We start from the raw sequence: 15,697 nt of genomic DNA, 5'->3' as shown, positions 1-15,697 counted from the left end.
TACACTTTATATATCCCAAAAGGCTGAAATAGAACAAAACCATTTGACATAGAAACACCAGATTTTCTACAAGATTTTAGAAATAATGTTTATTAATTATTAAATTATGAAAAATATTAATAAAATTCCACCCATGAGGCCACTAGAGAGCGATTTGGTCATTTGACTGCAGGAAAGGGGTGTTATGATAGCTATCTGTTCAAAGCGGTTGTCTGTTTTTACTAGTCTCGACCACTTTACCGTAGCAATTAGCCTGGGGAAGAGGTTCGTTAATTACCTAAGGAGGCACTCATTCATGACTCATTATAATTTGTATTCAATAAAATGTCAACCTACACCGACAGAAACATCATAGAACAAGCACACATGGGGAAACTACATACTACTACTACGTACTTTTCCTAGTCTCTGTATCAACAAACATATAGTCAGCATGAAAAAATGCAGAGGTGTGTAAGTGTTATAAAGGTGCTGCTGACCTCTGCCATTTTTTCTCCCTCGGAGCGATCAAGGCCACCGTGGAGAAATGGGCCTGGAGTCAAGGGCTTCCCCCCAGGCCACCAGCCCCCACCAGCCTCCCCCGGCCCCAAGTCACCAGACACCTGCACTTACAGGAGTCAACAGCAGTGTCAGCAGCATGGGCCACATGCCTCATACAGCAACCTTACAGCTGGCCTGAAAGCAGTGCTATTTCTCTTTACCCAGACACCTCTACATAACACAGGTCTAAGAACAATAGATACCCACCTTCTCTAGTCTCCATCTGTAGGATACAACTCACCTCCTCTTCTGGCCCTACCTACTCTACACATCCAAGACTCAGAATTGGAGCAGATTCCAATTCTGAATCAGAACAGCATATTGATAATAATATTACACTTTAGACTGCATGCAGTTTTATATTATTTATTAGTATTAAATGTATTTTCATAAAAGTACAGCCCACAGTAGAAATATGCTGCATACACAGTTCTCATAGGTACAAAGTGGCTTTATGAAATCTGAAACGTGATATGGCTTGATTGAATGCTCTGAGTCATAATTGGATTCCTCCTTTCCTCCCCCCTCACCTCCCCTCACCCCTCTCCTCCTCATCTCCCCCCGACAGAAGATAACTGCAACAGCCTTAATCAAAGAGATGGAACATTTTGATCCCACTCTCGATTAGATTAGATTACATAAACTGAAGCAATTTGTACAAAATGCAAGGCGAATGATCAACAGGTCATTCAACTTGATCTCTAACCCAGTGTAGGCAGTTACACAGTAAACAATGTAAGGCATTCCACGGTTCCATTTTTTCCTTAGGAAAATCCTTTAGTTGAAATTTCTAATCAATTTTACATTTAAGTTTCTCCAATACTGTGGAGTACATTGAATTGATTTAAAATATGTTTGTTGTAATTGTTTAATTCCATGTAAATAAAAAGAGTAAGATAACTAAATGTAAAATATACTGTGTCTGCAAAATGTATATAGGTTCAGAACTTTTGTGAAAGAGCACAGTTGAAAAAGACATGGCAAGTATAAATCTAAACAGAAAGGTCTTCAGAGATAGATGGGAGGGATTGAGTATAGCTGAAGGATGGGACTAAAAACAAACAAAAGATGACTATTGTACAAATGTACTGTGTCCGTAAATTGTATATACAGTTGAAGTCAGAAGTTTACATACACTTACGTTGGAGTCATTAAAACTCGTTTTTCAACTACTCCACAAATTTCTTGTTAATTAACAAACTATAGTTTTGGCAAGTCGGTTACTTTGTGCATGACACAAGTTATTTTTCTAACATTTGTCTATAGACAGATTATTTCACTTATAATTCACTGTATCACAATTAAAGTGGGACAGAAGTTTACATACACTAAGTTGACTGTGCCTTTAAACAGTTTTGACAATTCTGATAGCTTCTGATATCTTCTGATAGGCTAATTGACATAACTTGAGTCAATTGGAGGTGTACCTGTGAATGTATTTCAAGGCCTACCTTCAAACTCAGTGCCTCTTTGCTTGACATCATTGGAAAATCAAAAGAAATCAGCCAAGACCTCAGAAAAAAATGGTAGACCTCCACAACTCTGGTTCATCCTTGGGAGCAATTTCCAAACGCCTGAAGGTACCAATTCATGTGTACAAACAATAGTACGCAAGCATAAACACCATAGGACCATGCAGCCGTCATACCAGGAAGGAGATGCCTTCTGTCTCCTAGAGATGAACGTACTTTGGTGAGAAAAGTGCAAATAAATCCCAGAACAACAGCAAAGGACCGTGTGAAGATGCAGGAGGAAATAGGTACAAAAGTATCTATATCCACAGTAAAACGAGTCCTATATCGACATAACCTGAAAGGCCGCTCAGCAAGGGAGAAGCCACTGCTCCAAAACCACCATAAAAAAGTCAGACTACGGTTTGCAACTGCACATGGGGATAAAGATTTTACTTTTTGGAGAAATGTCCTCTGGTCTGATTAAACAAAAATAGAACTGTTTGGCAATAATGACCATTGTTATGTTTGGAGGAAAAGGGGGGATGCTTGCAAGCCGAAGAACACCATCCCAACCGTGAAGCACGGGGATGGCAGCATCATGTTGTGGGGGTGCTTTGCTGCAGGAGGGACTGGTGCACTACACAAAATAGATGGCATCATGAGGCAGGACAATTATGTGGATATATTGAAGCAACATCTCAAGACATCAGTCAGGAAGTTAATACTTAGTCGCAAATGGGTCTTCCAAATGGACAAGGACCCCAAGCATACTTCCAAAATGGCTTAAGGACAACAAAATCACGTTATTGGAGTGGCCATCACAAAGCCCTGACCTCAATTCTATAGAAAATTTGTGGGCAGAACTGAAAAAGCGTGTGCGAGCAAGGAGGCCTACAAAACTGACTCAGTTACACCAGTTCTGTCAGGAGGAATGGGCCAAAATTCACTCAACTTGTGGGAAACTTGTGGAAGGCTTCCAGAAAAGTTTGATCCAAGTTCAACTATTTAAAGGCAACACTACCAAATACTAATTTAGTGTATGTAAACTTCTGACCCACTGGGAATGTGATGAAGCTGAAATAAATCAATCATTCTCTCTACTCTTATTCTGACTTTTTACATTCTTATAATAAAGTGGTGATCCTAACTGACCTAAAACAGGGAATGTTTACTAGGATTAAATGTCAGGAATTGTGATAAACTGAGTTTAAATGTATTTGGCTAAGGTTTATGTAAACTTCCGACTTCAACTGTGGTATGTATAAGCTTGAATTAGAAGCCTAAAGGGCTGTTGTCCATCGGTTTACTCCAATTAGGGGAGGTGTGGTAGGGTTAGGGGATAATAATGAAGGAAAATACATATTTTTTAATAGATATGGGGGACTGGAAATGATGCAGACAATTAAATTCATTGAAAACACAAGCTATCTGTAATATTAAAGCTGATCTACCCACCCACCCCCCAAAAAACTAGAAAATAAAAAGGTATAAATAAAAAACATACCTACAAAAATGTTTCTTAAGAAATTACAAAAAATATATATATTTGTAAATAAATTATATATTAAGTACTGTAGTACTCCATGGTAACCTGTAGTATTATTACATGTGGGTGTGTCATTAATTTGGATAAAGATCAATATCATAATTTCTACTTAATATAAAAAATAATGCAAGATTAAGGGCATGTCTTTAAATCTCCCAGTTTAGCTACTCATAAGATTTTCAGGCAGAGAGAGTAGGGCAGGAGAGTGGAGATAAAATACTTTTAAAGGTCCAGTGAACAGTGAAGATCATGTTTTTCATCTAATTGTATGATATTTGGATGAAACCAGTTGAAAGTTGGATAAGTTGCAGGGTAGAGTACTGGGAGGTAGCCGGATAGTAATATTGACTAGGGTTCAGGGCAGGGTACTGGGCAGAGACTGGCTAGTAGTGACTGTTTAACAGTCTGATGGCCTGAAGATAGAAGCTGTTTATCAGTCTCTTGGTCCCAACTCTGATGCACCTGTACTATCTCATCCTTCTAGATGGTAGTAAGGTGAGCAGGCCATGGCTCGGGTGACTGAGGTACTTGATGATCTTATTGGCCTTCCTGTGACACCGGGTGCTGTAGCTGTACTGAAGGGCAGGCAATGTGCCCCCGATTATGTAGATGACCCCTCCACCCTCTGGAGAGCCCTGCAGTTGCAAACTGTGCAATTTCCGTACCCGGCGGTGATACAGCCTGACAGGATGCTCTTAATGGTGCATCTGTAGAGGTGTGTGAAGGTTTTAGGGGCCAAGCTGAACTTCTTCAGCCTCCTGAGGTTGAAGAGGCACCTATTCTAGGTCGGTTTAACAAAATAACTTGAGTTCCTGTACGTTATCATAATCAATCATTAGTAGTTAATCATATACCTGCAGCTTTCTTCTTCCCGGAGAGTTCTTTATTCCTGTCTGCGCGATGTACTGAGAACCCAGCTGGCTGTATGGACTGGGGGACAACGCATCCGGAGAGAGCCATTAATCAGTGAAACAGAGTATGTTACTGTCCCTGATGTCTCTCTGGAAGGAGATCCTCGCCCTGAGCTTGTCTATTTTATTGTCCAGGGACTGAACATTTCTCGAGTAATATATCCATTGTGGCTCCGGAGGATCACCCAAAGACTGCCTTCGCCACACCAGAGGGGCTTTTCCAGTATGTGAGGATGCCCTTCGGACTGCATGGTGCCGCTGCAACTTTCCAACACCTAATGGATGCCATTCTACGGCCCCATCAAGAGTATGCAGTGGCATACATAGACGGCGTACTCCTCAACTTAGCCAAGGAGACCTGGGAGACCCAACCATGCCCCTTTCGATCCACAATAGAACATATTACCCTGATGAGAGACCGCCTGTCAGCAGTGTGGCCCATAGTAAAGGAGCATATGGAGAAGGCACAAAGGACCCAAGGCCGGGCCTATGATAAGTCTGCGACCCCCGTGAGTTCACCGTGGGAGAGAAAGTGATGGTGCTCGTGCCCACGGCTGAACACCATTTGCTGGCACAGTGGAGGGGGCCCTACGAGGTAATGAAAAGGGTCTCACCGGTCAATTACCTCCTCAAGCAACCTGACAGGAGGAAGAAGGTCCAACTCTAACACATAAACCTGTTGAAGACGTACCACGGAAGAGAGGAGGAAGTGGCTTTGATGGCCCTGGAGGGCAAAGGAAAAGAGGAGGCTCTACCACAGGTGCCCCCATGGCCAAACTCTCCTGCCGGAGCAATCAAGACAGCTAGACAAGCTGATTATGAACTTCGGTCAAATATTCTCTCCATTCCCAGGACAAACAGATGTCCACCATATCCACACTGAACCCAGCAAGAAGGTGCATATCTGCCATTAAAGGATTCCTGAGGCTCGCTGAGTCATCGCTAAGAACGTGGTAAGGGAGATGTTGAGGATGGGTGTAATCGAGCCATCGACGAGTGAGTGGTCCAGTCCCATAGTCCTGGTCCCCAAATCCGATGGTAGTATGAGACTTTGCAACGACTTTAGAGGCGTGAATGCCATCTCTGCATTCGATGCGTATCCCATGCCCCGAGTGGATGAACTCTTGGAGCGCTTAGGAAAGGCCAAGTTCATCACCACCCTGGATTTGACGAAGGGATATTAGCAAGTGCCTGTGGCTCTGGAGGATCGCCCAAAGACTGCCTTCGCCACACCAGAGGGGCTTTTCCAGTATGTGAGGATGCCCTTCGGACTGCATGGTGCCGCTGCAACTTTCCAACGCCTCATGGATGCCATTCTACGGCCCCATCAAGAGTATGCAGTGGCGTACATAGACGATGTGGTCATCCACAGCGAGGACTGGGATAGTCACCTCCTGCGATTACGGGCGGTGCTCGTGAGTTTGGAAGCCACAGGGTTGACGGCCAATCCAAACAAATGCTACCTAGGCCTGTCCGAAGCGGAATACCTGGGGTACACCGTGGGGAATGGGAAAATACGCCCACAGGCAGAGAAGACCAGGGCAATTCGGAACTGGCCTCGACCCCGGACCAAGCGGGATGTTCGGTCCTTCTTAGGGATAACGGGAAATTATTGCTGTTTTATCCCGGGATATGCAACCATTGCCAACCCCCTCACAAACCTCATCAAGAAAAACTTGCCAAACCAGGTAGTGGAAAGACGAGACGGAAGAGGCCTTTCAATTGCTAAAAGATGGCCTGTGTTCTGATCCAGTCCTACAGGCTCCGGACTTCTCACAAGAGTTCATTGTGCAGGTCAACGCCTCGGATATGGGGCTCGGGGCCGTACTAGCTAGCTCAGGGTAAAGGCGAAGCACAGAAGCCGATTCTCTTCATAAGTAGGAAGCTCAGCGATCGGGAACAGAGATATGCTACCGAAGAGAAAGAGGCCTTAGCCATTAAATAGGCCCTCGATTATCTCTGGTATTACCTATTGGGTCGGAGGTTTGCATTAGTTACTGACCATGCGCCCCTCACGTGGATGGCTGGTAAGAGAAACAATAACAACAGAATAGCCAGATGGTTTTTCTCTTTACAACCGTTCTCTTTCCATGTCATCCACAGGGCCAGATCGAGGAACGGGATGGCAGACGCGCTGTCCCGACACGACCAAGTCGGTGCGTCTGGCGCCCGACCCTCCGGTTCGGTCCTGAGGGGGAAGGTATGTGGAAGGACCACCAGAGGGCAGGCTGGGCTCACGGATAGTAGCCCAACAAGGCATGGAAGACAAGGTAACCAGAGGCAATTAAACACAGCTGACGGTACTAATTACATATTCTCCTTCCCCTATTAGAGAAAGTAGGGAACCAGCAGACAAGGGGGAAAAAACTATCTCTGGAAGATGGCCACCGAGACAGAGGAGCTATCCATGAAGAACCACTAAGGCGGTGACAATCCCGTGAGATTTGTTTTAGTTTAAAGATAATCGTATTGTGTTCCTGTTTGATCTGGAGAAGAAGATGTATGTTTTGTCCTTGGGAGATTTTCATTGATTATGTTGGAGTGTTTGTGTTGACCAAATGTCCTCAATAGAGAACTGTGTTCAATTAAGAAAACCTACTTCTGACTCGTTTATTCCAACTTTCCGCTTTAGAGTGACGCCCAATTACTTGGTCCGCTCACACCATCTACAATAAATGCGGCCCCAGGATATGCGGTTTCCAATTTGCACATAGTTCATTGTAGTTCCTTGAGAGCCATCTGGGGTTCGACTTGCAGGGGAATATACACGGCAGTGAAGATAACTTCGGTCAGTGAGGTACTCCAGATTGGGAGAACAAAGGACTTTAGTTCCTGTACGTTACCACAATCACACCATGAGTTGTTAGTCATGAAACAAACCCATCTGCTTTTTTTTACCCCCGAAAGTTCTTCTTGTCTGCTCGATGGATGGAGAACCCCGCGGGCTCAATTGACGGGGACAATATATCCGGAGAGATCCATGATTCTGTAAAACAGAGTATCCCTGATGTCTCTCTGGAAGGAGATCCTCACCCTAAGCTTGTCTACTTTATTGTCCAGGGACTGAACGTTAGTGAGCAATATACTCAGAAGTGGTGGATGGTATACACGCCTGAGTCTGACTAGGGCCCCATTTATTCTTCCTCTTCTCCAGCATTGGCGTGTTGGTGCAGCCACTGTGATGAATAGAGCTCCCTTAGGGAAGTTCAAACAAAGGATCCAGATAAGGGAAGTAGAATTTCTGCTTGAATGTCTGGTAAGTGACTGCCATTCTAATGTCCTATAGCTATTTTTGGCTGTTGGTAATAATACTAGAAAGTTGCACATTGGCTAAGAGCTGGAAACAGGGTGACTGTGTCTGTCAGTCCCATCTTAAAATGTTTTGCTTGGGAGATAGAATGATGGTGCCGGACCTTTAAAGGGCCAATCAGCAGTTGAAACAACAGCTAAAAAGCTCAGGAATGGGGCTTGAGAAATGTAACCATAATCAAACTAATCGACATGGATACAAGCGCTGACCATCAATGATATCAAAATTATATTTTTAACCATCTTTTGAGTCGATATAGTGTTTGTTTACAATAACATTGTTTACATACAATGGAGTAAACCAAGCTTTTTGGGGGGGTTATAATGGGGTACAACAGTTAAACCAAGCTCGTGAGTTATTTAAAAGTTATATTCTTCATGAATCAATGGGTACATATCATTCATTAGAAGTATTAAAAGAAAAGCAATCGCAGATATTCCATTTTTATTTTTAGAAAGGAGGAGTATCGAGTGGAAGGAGCGAGTCTCAAGGAGCCAAAATGTGTTTAGTGAAATTGGCGAATTGACCAGTAGGGAGAGACAATGAGAGACCCTGTCCTGGCACAGCGACAGCGTCTTTCCTGTTCTGTTGGAGGGACTGCATGCATGGGAGGGAGTAGCAGCCTCAGTACCAGGCGGTGATCTCAGATCGGAGCACGGAGTGGATAGGGGAGGCTGCTAGGCTACATGCTGCTGCCGCTGCCACCTTTGTTGTAAGCAGGGAACGTTTGATTTCACCACTACATCCATACTGCAGCAGACATAGCCTACGGATATTTATCACGGATTGCAAGGGGAAATACATTACAACCGGCATACCCATGTACTTTTACGAGGGCAGAGGACTGCTTCTCCTCACGCTCTTGGCCGCTTTGCAGGTAATGTGTCTGCGGAACGGTTTTGTTGAGTTGGAACAGGACAGTTCTAGGACTAGTGCTTGTTTTCAGTGACGATGCTTCTGCTGTGATCTGTCGGGTAACGTGCCCGCTTGTCCATTATGGCTCGCCTCTCCACTATGAAAAAAGGCTACATAGGCATGTTTTGCATGTTTGCTAGATATAATGCAGTATAGGGAACTTGCATATGTGACGCGTCAACAAATAATGACAATATGTAGTAGATTGATATTGCATGAAGATCAACCCTGGGTTATTGTAGCCGACACCGCTAGGGTCTATTTGAAGGATGGGATGATTTGCCATTTAAAAAGCTACCCTTTTTCAAAATATGATTTTGTGTTGGCTTCAATGTATCAAGAGTAAATTAATTCAAATAAATCTAACCCACATAATATATTAAACATAGTATTATCTATTAGGGTATTCCGTCCATATGGTGATCAAGCAATACATTGTTTCTTAAGTATTTAAAAAAAAAACTTGCTTAGATGATGATAGCCTATACATGCATGTTTGTTGGATACATTTGTAACCTTTTCACGAGAAAACATTATATGGTTACAAAGTTAACGTCTATTGATGCAGGCCAGCTACTTGAATCATTTCCCCGGACCGCGGGGTTACAAAAACCTACCATTATTTATTCCTAACCGACACGGAATGAGGCTCGAGGCAATGGCCCATTCCGTCTTGTAAATAGGCTATCAGTGCAAACAACAGCTACACACACCGGTGCACTTATCGTATCTAGAGTTTCACTAGGTTAGTGGAATCCACAAACTCTGCCTGGAACAATGCTGAGTAAATGTTTGATTTCCGACCCACAAATCGCCTTCAAGTCAGCTGCTTATTGTGCCTAGGCAGAATTTAAAGTATTAACGTAGCCTAATCCAGTTTTCTATGCTATTTATCATATTTTATAGCAAATTCTGCATATTCTGGTTTCTTCGCAATTATTTGTTTTAATTACTAATTTAGTCCTAAATTACTTATTTGAGTTATAACATTATAATTAAGGAACTTTTTATTTTAATGGTCAAAATAGTAAAATGATTCAGCTCTAATATGAGAAACAGTCTAACAATATATATATAGGCCTATTTATGTTTTCCCCAAAACGAGATATCATTTTAGAAGAACTAGTGTGTGAACAATGCTGTTATATGCATCGTGGTGTGCTCTGCCTGATAATGTAGTGAGAGAAAGGCAGCCCTACACCTCCCCCTCCTGCCCCAGCATATTCCAGTCAAATTCCGCTGATTAATGGCAAGTGGCACTGATACACACAATGTTCCCTTCACATTATTTTCAGGTCCGGTCTTTCTAAAGAAATAGGATTAAGTGTATTTGGGAAGATGGGGTCGACTGGTGCCCACCCAATATGTATGATCGGATTTGAACATGCTTGTACACAATCAGGGAATCTATTTAAACTCAACTCTGAATGGCTTAGGCCGACGTATTCTTTTTTGGCGATGTTTATTTGAAATGTTTTATAAATGTGATTTCCGTGATGTGGTATTAATACATTATGTGTTATTTTGTTATAGACTAGACCCACTCACACTTGATGAGATAAGTGTCAAACTCTATATCTATCTAAAAATCCAATTTGTGTTCAATTGAATTTGTGTCAATGAATGTTTGTTTCTTTTTGGAAAGAAGGTGGAGATAAATCATTTGGCAGGTGATCCTTTATTATTCTAACAATGGCAGAAATATTATGTATCCGAAACAACATGACTGTTTTTAAATCTGAGATAGAGTGAGGCAAGGGGAGGAGAAAAAGGAACAGATGATGATGATGTAGTGTTTGAGTAGACACAGGAATTCACACACAGAGACGTTCACCCATACTGTTTAGTAGGAGTGTTAGGAGTTGTAGCCTAGTTTCACCGTTCCTGAATTTTAAAGCATCTTGTTAAACCAGAGCAGAGTATTATAAGGGGGCCAACCAGCGTTCAACCATTGCCTGGGCTTGGGCCTCCCTCTCTCTCCTCACAGAGACAAATGGGGCCTGTTCTTACCTAGCCATGCTCCTTGGCTAATGCTTAACCCTTTGGCCTCATTATCCTAATTGCAGTCCCCGCTATAAAAACAACAGATGCTTTGTAGAACTGTGGTGGAGGGTTCAGAATGTGACCAAGTCTTTTCGGGGGGTAGTCAGAGAAGTGCATTTTGGAGGGGGGGGGGGGGGATTGTGACTCTGACTCATTCTCTCCCCTCCCACCCCCCGGTCCTATCCCTGCAGATCGCAACTGAGGGCAGAGGCTCCCTTCCTCTGTGCCGGCCGGGGTTCTCTGAAGATGTGTATGTCGCCGTGGTGCCAGAGAGTGCAGAGAAGGGACAGCCCCTTTTCAATGGTAAGCGCTGAATTGGGTAGATTCTTTCTATGTTGCTCTTCGCTGGCTGTTTATAGTATGTTTGTTCACATGTGCTTCAGTGTTTTTATGTGCGTGTGTCTGCGCCTGCCCATGTCTATATATAGATACTGCTGCACTGTCGGAACTAGAAGCACAAGCCTTTCGCTACACTCGTAATAACATATGCTAACCATGTGTATGTGACAAATACAATTTGATTTGATTTACTGTTGTTTCGCTCAACACGTGTATGATGTTGAGTGCGGTGGGAGGGTGACAACAAGCATTAAACGTATTTCAACAATTAGCGTTGCTGTTATGTGGGCCCAGAACCCCATGTTGTTTGGCTTGTAAGCCAATGAAATCTCAGTCTGAATCAATTTAGCCCTGCTTCTAGTCATTTGCTTACACAGGCCTTTTTTGAAGAACAGAGCACATTTCAACAACAAAAAATAATATTACCGCAGTGTTGCTGAAATTCCAATGCATTATCACTGGGGCAATCTGTTCCTGTGATGTGACTCGACTTTATTTGCCTTTAAAAATAGTTTTTAAAGGCAATTGAAAGAATTAGAAAAATGTTAAACCATTTGGAAATTAGATGACTTTATACAGTCGCCTTTATGAAAAATGCATATTTATTTATTTTAATTTTACCTTTATTTAACGAGGCAAGCCAGTTAAGAACAAATTCTTATTTACAATGACGGCCTAGGAACAGTGGGTTAACTGCCTTGTTCAGTGGCAGAACGACATATTTTTACCTTGTCGTCTCGGGGATTCGATCTTGCAACCTTTCGGTTACTAGTCCAACGCTCTGACCACTATATGCTTGCATAAGTCGCAGAAAGTCTCATTCTGAATAGGAAATGAAAAATCAAACTTATTTCTTCGTTTTGAAATGGAACCGTGGTAGTTGTAATTCTAAAAGTGAAAACATTGGATGCACTTTGCATAGCACAGTCATGTAATAGACATGTTGCTTGTGCCTCAGCACACCTTCTATGTCTTGTTTCTATGTTTCTGTATTTTCTCCAATTTCCTTTTTACACATATGCTAACCCAAGTGGCATGCGGATCAAATGGTCCAAGCTTTTATATCATGTGTGCTATTTGCTGCTTTAGGCAATAATTATTATGCGAGTAAAGAAGTATGTGGTTATTATTTCTGACATGTTACCCTTTAAACAGAGCTTCAAGAAAATGCATAAACCTTGCAAGGACTTGGTAGAAACATACATTCAAGGAAATCAGTGGTCAGTGGCCATGCTGTTTTATAGTCCCAACCCCACTCCATGGCTGTCATTTCCTTGTGACACAGCTTGAAGTATCAGTGTTGTGTTTTGTACGTCAACTGTTCTGTTGGAAATCCAACATTGGAATAGCATCATGACTTGCTCGATCCGACCAGCCTTTTATCGGTTTCGTTTGTGTCTGTTTCATATAACTTCTAAAACATATCATTCAGAAAAACAAGGAAAACAAGGAAATGGTTTGTCATGTTTATTTTTTTTCCAATCATTATAATGCAATGGAAACTGTAATTACAATGTATAATAGAAAATATGACCAATTAATGTATTATTTGCGAGGAATCAGTCCCAAAGTGAAAATGCTGCCACACAAACAAACACAATTGCTATAGTGACAGCCACCAATAGCACCTCTGAACAGTGCTGAGACAGACAATAAAACAGGAATATACCACCAACGTGCTATCCAAGGGCTTGGGGCCTTGAGGTCATCTGAACCAGAAAACAGCTTCAGTGGCGTTGGATTTCACAGTGTGTGCCTAGAAGTCACAGTCAGCCGAGGTTGTGAGTCAGAAAGATGGAGGGGGGCGAGTAGGAATGAGGGAGAAGAGAGAGATAAAAAAAAAGAGAGAGGGAAAAGGAGGGAGAAGGGGAAGGGAGAAAGAGACAGAGAAAGAGAGAGCGAGTAAAAGAGGGGTGGATGGAAAATAAAGAAATAGCTTTTACACAGCCCAACCTCCAGTTTGATCCTCCAAGTGATAGTTTTGCCTCTCAGTTGGTTTGTGGATGGGCCGTGACCAGAGGTAATCGGGTTCCCATTTGTCAGCCACCCTTCATCCCTTCCCTCACCTTCTTCTCTCCTCTCCTCTCTATTTACCCTCCCTGACCTCCTCCTCTCTCCTCTATCTTAGCCCTCCTCCCAGCCCTCCAACCTCTATGGAGAGAGAGATTCCCTGACAGGGAGAGAGACACAGCACTTCTGTGTCATTGTAATGTGCTGGCCTGGAGCTGGGGCTGCATGGGGCTCAGTAGCTCAGTGGTGTGGGATGATGCTAATGAATGCGCCAGTCGCTAATGAAAGTCTCCTGTGGCATGTTTTGAAAGACAAAGCTTCCATGGTGTGGAGGGAGTGTTAAGCCCCCCTCATGTTTTCTAACTCCACTTTCACCATGCTGCTTGTGAATATTGTTTTTACCAGGAAGCTGGGAAACAGAGGATTTTCAAGAAGCTCCTAGCCACATGAGGTGTGGTGTGGAGCCTAATGCCATGACACCTTTCTATTTTGGTCTTTCTGTGAGAATGCCTGCCTCCTGTGCATTTCATTACGTTTCTTAATTGCACCCTTAGGCCCTAAATAATGAATGAATGGAGACAGTGAATCGTGTAGCAGTCATTCTCCTCAACCATACCTCAGTGTTAATGCTCATTGTAATAGAAAATCCTTCCTTGTTATGTCAGAAATAATCTAGCAGCCTCATTGTAATATGCATGGACCTGTCCTCATTTAGAAAAGCTATTAGGGAGCGTAGATATACTAAGCTCTTTCTCGAGCCGGGACAGTTTATTTCCTCCAAGTTTGCCAAGAGGAATAGTTGTGAATATGACTGTAAACCTATCAGTATACAGTATTAGGTAACAGTAATACGATCACGTTGTTCTTGCTGCAGTTGCCCCCTTGGAGAGTGGAGACCGTAGGAGAAGGGATAGGTTGTGAAGACGTTTCATTCCAACTCGCTGTCTCTGAAGGTGATTCCATTCGAGTAATTGATTACCAGAATACACACCCTGAAAAGATCATAGCGAACAGCATTCACATGCAAATGTCATGGAATAAATAACAAAGTAAAACGTTTCTCGGCCCAAAACACATTCAGTTTTGCTTGGGTATTCTCTACAATGGCAATTCCTCCACAATACACAGGTGATTGTTGAATTGTGAAGACGTAATGATTTGTTAGGTGATGCAGATCAGAGATTAACTATTGGTTGGCACCAAGCAAACGCTCCATCAGTTTCCAATAGAATCGTTCAGGTGTATCTGGACAACATTGGTTAGCAGAGCAGCAGAGGGGAAAGCGAGGGTGGACAATTATTTATCTGAGGTCTCCTCTCTATCCGATGATGTGGAAAGCAAGGATTTGAGCTTTTTGTTTGTGAACGTAAAGCTGCGTCAGGCTTAGGAAGTTTCCCACTGTCGGCCCCAAGGGGCCTCTCATGACCTTGCCTAAAGCAGGGAACTATTTGTTTATGACTGATACTTAGTCACTCAGTGGAGAGAAAAGAACAAACATGGCCTATACATCAATTCCCCTCACTGTACTCATCACTAGTCACCACCACAGCTAAGCTAACACGGTGTCACCAGCAGGGAGTGTTCCCATAGAAAGGACGTTTTAACATTCATGTCAGGTTCGTTTCCTGTTCGATGGAAATTACTTAACTTTTGAAATCAGCAGGTAAAATGGCCATTATGGCTGGCGACGGTAGTATGGCCTGGGTCTGGGAGCTGCTGGATAATGGAATACTGGCTATAGAGAGCTGACTTGTACACTGAGTGTACAAAACATTAGGAACACCTTCCAAATATTGCATTGCAACCCATTTTGCCCTCAGAACAGCCTCAATTCGTTGGGGGGAATGGACTCTACAAGGTGTCGAAAGCGTTCCACAGGGTTGCTGGCCCATGTGAAAAACCCAGCAGCGTTGCAGTTCTCGACACACTCAAACCAGTGTGTCTGGCACCTACTACCGCAACCCGTTCAAAGCCACTTAAATCTTTTGTCTTGCCCATTCACCCTCTGAATGGCACACATACAACACCCATATTTCAATTGTCTTAAGGCTTCTTTGACCTGTCTCCTCCCCTTCATCTACACTGATTGAAGTGGATCAAGCAAGTGACATCAATAAGGGATCATAGCTTTCACCTGGATTCAGCTGGTCAGTCTGTGTCATGGGAGGCTTTTTAAGCAGGAATGTAAATTGAGTCACTCACAGTAGCATTATTCAGCAGAGGCTTTCCTCTCCAAAACTGGGTTAATGAAAAAGCCCAAAAGCCTAATTGAACTTAAAACACTCTCCTTTCGCTTGCAGCCACCCTGCCTCCCCAACCCCATCACCTATGTTACCCTATTTTCAAATTAATACAGATTAATTAATACAGATACAATAATACAATTAATACAATTCCCAATTAAGTGTGCTGGGCCGATGAAAATGCTTATAGTCTACTACTTCAACTTCTGTTCAAGTGCTTTTAACGCCAGTTCGTCGACCGTGTCCACTGAGCCGTCTGTACATGGCTCCACTGACTGGGGGTTCAAACCCCAAGCCGGCCTGGGGAGACACAGTTGACCGATTTCATGATGTGGTTTGAACAAGCAGTACCAACATTAGCTGAGAGAGAGAGAGAGAGAGAGAGA

At 43.0% G+C, this 15,697-nt stretch overlaps 1 protein-coding gene across 1 annotated transcript in view; it reads left to right on the top strand.

Moving 5' to 3' along the window:
• The first annotated feature begins 8,294 nt into the window (after positions 1-8,294).
• The window catches only part of LOC139376136 (cadherin-2-like), an 84,759-nt gene continuing 77,356 nt past the window's right edge, over positions 8,295-15,697 (top strand). The window contains exons 1-2 of the mRNA XM_071118373.1: positions 8,295-8,638; positions 10,911-11,022. Of these exons, the coding sequence (XP_070974474.1) occupies positions 8,582-8,638; positions 10,911-11,022 (169 nt within the window). The 5' untranslated portion in view covers positions 8,295-8,581. The remainder of the gene's footprint in view (positions 8,639-10,910; positions 11,023-15,697) is intronic.

Source organism: Oncorhynchus clarkii, chromosome 20 (genome assembly GCF_045791955.1).
Source record: "Oncorhynchus clarkii lewisi isolate Uvic-CL-2024 chromosome 20, UVic_Ocla_1.0, whole genome shotgun sequence".
NCBI classification, from domain to species: Eukaryota; Metazoa; Chordata; class Actinopteri; order Salmoniformes; family Salmonidae; genus Oncorhynchus; species Oncorhynchus clarkii.
This window is presented reverse-complemented; position numbering and strand designations above follow the sequence as displayed.